The 6,084-nt window shown below is 57.0% G+C and overlaps 2 protein-coding genes across 2 annotated transcripts in view; one reads left to right on the top strand and one right to left on the bottom strand.

Moving 5' to 3' along the window:
• Window positions 1-193, top strand: part of ABCB6 (ATP-binding cassette, sub-family B (MDR/TAP), member 6 (Langereis blood group)) — a 6,065-nt gene extending 5,872 nt beyond the window's left edge. Inside the window, exon 20 of the mRNA XM_010021479.1 lies at window positions 130-193. Coding sequence (XP_010019781.1) covers window positions 130-193 — 64 coding nt within the window. The remainder of the gene's footprint in view (window positions 1-129) is intronic.
• A 1,803-nt stretch (window positions 194-1,996) lies between these two features.
• Window positions 1,997-5,853, bottom strand: ZFAND2B (zinc finger, AN1-type domain 2B; the record flags this gene model as incomplete). The annotated part of the gene is made up of 8 exons (XM_010021477.1): window positions 1,997-2,035; window positions 2,299-2,377; window positions 2,960-3,036; window positions 3,550-3,619; window positions 3,768-3,875; window positions 4,370-4,521; window positions 5,169-5,300; window positions 5,729-5,853. Coding segments are annotated over 8 exons (782 nt in total), but the record flags the coding sequence as incomplete, so codon positions are not given.
• Window positions 5,854-6,084: the final 231 nt, after the last annotated feature.

Here is a 6,084-nt window from a genome sequence, read left to right as displayed (position 1 = left end):
GAGTAGCTGGTGCAGTGCTGTGGTTTTGACTTTCAGCCTGGGAACAATGCTGATAACACCGATGTTTTTAGTTGTTGATAAGTAATGTTTACTCCAACCAAGGACTTTCTCAGTCTCATGCTCTGCCAGGGATGAGGGCGAGAGCAAGGAGCACCACACCGAGAAGCCCACAGGCAGCAAGAAGGGGCCGTGAGCACAGGCAGGGGCTCTGCTATGACACTGACCCAGGCCCTCATGCTGCCAGGAGCCTGTTGCTGACTGCAGGCCAGCACCTCACATGCCCCAGGAGCTGCAGGGGCTGGGTTGGACACTCCAGTACGTTTGTACCTGTTTGTTTTGCTGTTGTGTAGTTTCTTAAACCAGATCCTTCCCAGCTCTGTGCCTGTGTGCTCTTAGGCAGTGTGTGTGCCTGCAGTACCCTCCTGGGGAGCCATGCTCCAGGCAGGGGCAGGCAGGGTTAGCGCTTGTGCCCTTGTGTCAATCAGCAGCTCTGCCATGGGGCTCTGCTCCTTGGGCTAAGGCACGCAAGGGCAGAGCAGGCTGTCATCTGCCCCATCTCTGCACAAAAAGGCTGAGTGTGGCAGGGGGCTGCACTCCAATGGCAAAGGAAGGAAGAAGCAGCACAGCTGGTACCTGCTTCATGATCATGTGCCCCCCTTTGCACATTCCTTTTGCACCCATTCAGAGATGCACCTCTCTGCGCTGGACACCAAGCGACTGCACCCCTCCAAAGTGCTTCTGCACCTTGTACTTTGCTTTTATTTTCTCCCAAGCAGCACTTGGACAAGTCTCAGCATTCCCTGAGCCCAGCCTGAACCCACCTCTTGCCCTAGAGAGTCACTGCCAGCAGATAGCCACCACCTCACCTGCGCAGAGCCAGGCACAGCCCTGCCCGCAAGAGCAGTTCCAGCAGAGGTGCATGACAGCAGGTGGGAAAGCAGCACCACTCTGCTCTGCTGCAGAGCCCCCTGCAAGGGGCCATCAGGACAAATGACTCCTGCCCAGGCAGAGTTCCTGCCTCCAAACACCAGCAGTGAAGGGCTGGCTCCAGGCTCAGGACTGTGGTAACAAGAAGAGGTTCTGTGCTGCCGTTACCCAGGAGGGAATTTCCTGCAGCACAGCTGCAAGGAGGGAAGCACTCCTGCCCCAGCAGCACTGAAACAAGGCCCTGGGATCGTTTCAGGCAGCACACAGCAGCAGGAAGGCAGCTGTCGTCCTCCCATGCAGGAGATGCTACCGTAGTCAAGTCACTGCTGAGGTTACTTTTCAGATAACGGCCCTTGTTAAATTAAACAATAAAGGAAACACAGCTCATTCAGTCTCAGAGAGGTGCTGGGCCCCAGCCAAGGCAGGTAAGGCCCAGTGTGGTCTTGTGCATGCAGACAGCAGGAGAGGCACTGAGGCATGGGGAGCAGGGAAGAGGCTGCCTCCATGCTGATGGGAGGCTGCATATTCAGCTGTGCCACGTCCATGCAAGAGACCATCCCAGCCACAGGTGCTCTTTGCCAAGGGGCTGGCAACAGCCCTCCAGGAGTATGAAATACAGCCCCTACCACTGCAGCAGGCAGCTGTATCCCAGCAGTACGTCTGAGCATGCAGACATGAGCCCACATGGAACTTCCCTCCAGGCCAGCTCTGCCGTCACCCCAGAATTCCAGCAGTACTGGGACACAGCCACAGAAGCTGTGGCTAAGTGCACGCTGTGAGCTGCCACTTGCTTTGGTCAGTGTGTGCTCAGCCTCCTTCCATCCTGTCTTCACCTCTCCAGGAGCATCAGCAACTTGCTGCACTGATTTTATACAGGTACTAGGGTTGAGGTGTCAGTGTCCGTTGGTGGCTTGCCTACAGTCCCCCAGGGAGATGAGTTGTCCCTGGCGAGGGGCTCTTATCATCAGCGTCCATGCCAGAACCCCAAGGCATCCACATGGGAGGCCAGAGCCACTCCTCGGGTCACAAGTGGGATCCCATGTCTGCTGGCACACGCTGCTTCACCTGCCTATGACATGCTGCAGTTTGATGGCTTTGAACCCTGCGCCTGGAACGGGAAGAAGCACACAGTAAGGGAAGACGGGCTTCTTCCTCTGGCCTACAAGGGGGCACATCCAGTGCTCAAGTCCCCAGGGCTGTGTGTTCAGCAGTGATGCTGTCACTGCCCCAGACTGGGCTGCCGTCCTGGTGAGGAATGTGACCCTAGGCAGGGCCCAGAGGAAGCAGAACCCAGGGAGAACCCCTCCACAATATATGCCAGATTAGGATCAACCCCACCACAGTGCAGAGCCTGCAGCCAGCCCCACTCACCTGCCGTTGCAACTGCTGGTACTCGGCTTCACTTGCTGACAGCGCCTGGGCCAGTGCCAGATCCTCCTCCTCCTGTGTGCTGCTGAGGATAGTGGTGCATTGTGTGCATCAGCCTCCCCCAGGCCCATGGCCCCAGCGCCCAGAGCCCTTCAGGGTGGCAGGATCTCCTGTCAGTGCAACCCTCAGGACAAGTGAGGATTACTCTGAACAAGCCAGGGGCTGGAGAGGAACCAGGGGATGCAGCTGTGGCTGCTAGCCAGCACCCTGGGTCAAGGAGAACCACATTAACTCCAGTCTGTAGGACTGGTGGTTGTAGCAGCACCAGGCAATGCGCCCAAGGGCGTGGGCTCCCAGGTGTCCTCTGTGCACACCCCTACACCACACCACATGTGTCACATTCTAGCCATGCTCATTAGCTGACAAGTCGTCAGAAAATGGTTTGTCCCACTCTGTGCTGTCAGTCACTGTCCCCTCCCAGTGCCCTGGAGGGCTTGCTTGCTCAACAGAGCTCCGTGATTGCTCTGGACTCTTCCTGTCAGCCACAGAGGCATCATGTGGAAACATGTGCCCAGAGGAATGTCATCCCTGGAGCCACATGATGCTTCCCTGAGCACCTCTCACACAGGCTTGGGGCATGACAGCCCATGTCCCTGGGCCGTACCTGGGTGGCTGTGCTGAGCTGCGTGCTGACTCTGCCAGGGACATCTCCAGAGCTCGCTGCAGAGCCTCTTCCTCACTCTGAAACAAAACATCTTGTCACCAGCTTGGCTGGAGGCAGCCCTGAGGGACATGCAGCAGGTACAGTCTTGCCTGGCCAAGAATGGGTGCATCTCCCCTCTCCAAGGCCAGACACAGCCAAGGTGAAACCCTGAGGCTCAAGACCTCCACCTCTCTCCCCCTGCCCAAAGGAACACAGTCCTGCCTGCCAGTGTAGGGAGCACACTAAGAATACCAGTGGAAAGCAGCTTCCAGTCTCCTCCACCCTCGGCTTGCAGAACAGAAAGACAACACCTAGGGAAAACAGCCAGTCCCATCAGGGAAAGCTGAGCACCAAGTGCAGCCAAAAGCTGCCATTCACAGGCATCAGAGCAAACTCTGATGTGTCCAGGATCCCTGTTTGCCAGGGAAGGCCCTGCTGGGGAGCACCGCGGTCACCTACAGAGCATGGGTTAAAGAGTAGCTGCTGCAGGAACTCCCAGGGGCCCAGGAACCACCCAAACCCAGCCCAAATGCCCAGACCAGGCCACTCACCAGCCCGTTCTGCAGCATGACAGCTGAAGGGGAGGTACTGCGAGCCTGTGGTGCAGCTGCTCGGCCTCCTCTGTGGACAGGAGAGAAGCTGGGTTATTATTGTCAAGGCAGTGAGCCCTGGTATGAGCACACAGCCCTGCTGGTGCACAGGCAGCAGGGAGCTGCCGCTCCTGTGTCCCACAGGGAGCCAAGCTGAGCCTGGCTCATGCCCGCCTCACCTGGCAGCGGCTGGAGAAGAGGGGCTGTCTGCTGGCCGGGCAGCTCCACTGCTCGATGCAGCAACCATTTTGGAGGCAGACGCCTGGGCTCTCGCAACTGCAGCATGCCTGAGACAGACAGGATGCCTGTGAGGAACTGTTACACACCATGAGCCAGCCCTCAGCACTGAATATCCTGGGAGATGAAGCTGGATAAGCAAGACACCTCCCTAGCTCCCTGCTCCTCTTATTACCAAGAGTAGCCATGCTGTGGCTCAGCTATGCCCTAGAGTTTTAAGTGCTGTTTTTCTCCTCAAAACACTGTGCCAGGATAGGCAGAAGCTGTCAGCTACAAACAAGGGGCTGGCAGAGAAGCAAGAGAGAGCAGAACAGCCAAGAGGCAGTACCAGAGGCTTTTGCTACAGGACAAGAAGGCTATGTATAGAGCTGGGATGACTCTACAAACCTTAACACTGCTGGAGAATACCCCAGCACATAGGTCAGGGATTGTGAGAATGCAGCAGTCCCAGACAACAGGCCAAGAGGAGCTGGGCTTCTTCCCTGTCACCCATATGGCAAGCACAGCCTGATCCCTGCCAGCCTGTCTGTCCCCTGGCCCTCACCCTGCTTTGGAGAGTGGACGCCCTGCCCCGCTGCAGTCATGGTCCAGGGGATGCCGGTGCTTGAGGCAGTAGTTTTTGTGGCACTGGTCACAAATCACCTTCATCATCTCCTTCTGCTTGCAGCCAGGCTTCAAACACTTGTTGGTGAAGATCTGCAAGATGACATGGAGGCGGTGAAAGGGAGCATGCCCTGCAGGGCTGGGGCTGTCCCTTCCCTCCACACCAGGCTCTGGACACTGACCAGCTTTCCCCACCAGTGCCTCCCTCTGGGTCTCTGGAGTTTATCTCTGAATACTCGTTTTCTTTAGATAGTTTATCAGAAATTCATCAGACTGCTTTAGTCTCCACAGACAAGGGTCTGCACAATCACATAATTATAGCAGAAGAGACCCTTCCTCACCCAGGAATTCCTGCCTGCCCTGCCAGGGAAGTTGAGAACAGCCCAGAGCCCTCTGGCTGCTGCTGGGCTGGATTCCTGTGTGGCCAGCTCCCTGTAGCAATTTCCTCTCCTGGCAAGATGGAGTAGCTAATTGTTGATTGCGTTTTCCTAATGGCAGCATGCAGTTTCCTATCCTCAAATCCCAGGTGAATGCCCAGGCCCACTCCATTGCTGTCTCAGCCCCAGACTCACACCACAAAGCCCTGCAGATGCACACATCTCCAGGTCAACAACCCTTTGTGCCCTCAGCCTGTGCAAACAGAGACAGCCCTAGGCAGGGCAGTTTCGTGTGTTGTTTCCATCCCACCCCCAGGATCCAGCAGGGACCCAGCAGTGAGATGGAGAGTGCCAGGTTCCTACCTTGAGCTTGCGCTGTGCAGGGTCAGACTTGCAGTCACGGTCAATGTGCTCACCCACCACGACATCGGGCATCTCCCCCCGCCTCACAGGGACCGGGGTGTTGCAGAGGGGACACACAGGGACCTGGACATCCTGTAGAGACAAAAGAAATGGGTTGGAAGCACACAGCTGGGCAACCTTGAGTGCTGTGTAGCCATCTCTCTCCCTTTCAGGATGTGCCTGCCATGGCTTTCACAGCATGACCTGTGGTTTGAGATCCTGCTCACACCTTCCAAACAGGTTGCTGTTTCTAACCCAGTGGGTGTGACACGCACAGACACAGGCTCTGGGAAGAGAAAACAGCATGGCTGGGAGACACTCAAACCATTTCACCCAGTGGCAGAGGGTGGGCTGGAAGTTTGCAGCAGTAAGAGAGATACTGGCTTTCAGAGATCCACCTTCAGCCTCAGCACACATCCCAGGGGGACTGTCCAAGTAACCAAAGAAGTCACAAACTATTCTGATCCCTGGCTGGGGAAAATCAGCAGCCCTGTGCAGAAGGCTGGACTCTCAGCACTTACCTTCTTGTAGGCAGAGGTGCAGTCGTGCTGGGCGTAAGCGATGTGGTCAGTGCAGAAGATCTGCTCGCAGGCATCACACTTGAGAGGGAGGAAATCTGGGAGCAGGGAGAGGCCACGGGCAGAGCCTTGAGGTCAGCGCTGTCCACCTGGGACAGAGCCCTCACCCGCGGCAGAGCCAGCGGCGCTCCCTTCTTCCTCCGGCTTGGAAAGAAAAGGGCTGCAGGGCCTCTGCTGGCTGCGGAAACACCTCGGGCTCCTTCTCAGCACCTGCCCTCCCCGCGTTTTGCGAGCACCATCCCGAAATCATGACGAGCTCCCCGGGGGCTGCTGGCCTCAAGCCAGAGGCGAGCGATGCC

This window comes from Nestor notabilis, unplaced genomic scaffold (assembly GCF_000696875.1).
Source record: "Nestor notabilis isolate BGI_N333 unplaced genomic scaffold, ASM69687v1 scaffold19199, whole genome shotgun sequence".
Lineage (NCBI taxonomy): Eukaryota > Metazoa > Chordata > Aves > Psittaciformes > Psittacidae > Nestor > Nestor notabilis.
The sequence above is the reverse complement of the archived record's forward strand: the minus strand, read 5'-3'. Positions and strand labels throughout refer to the sequence as shown.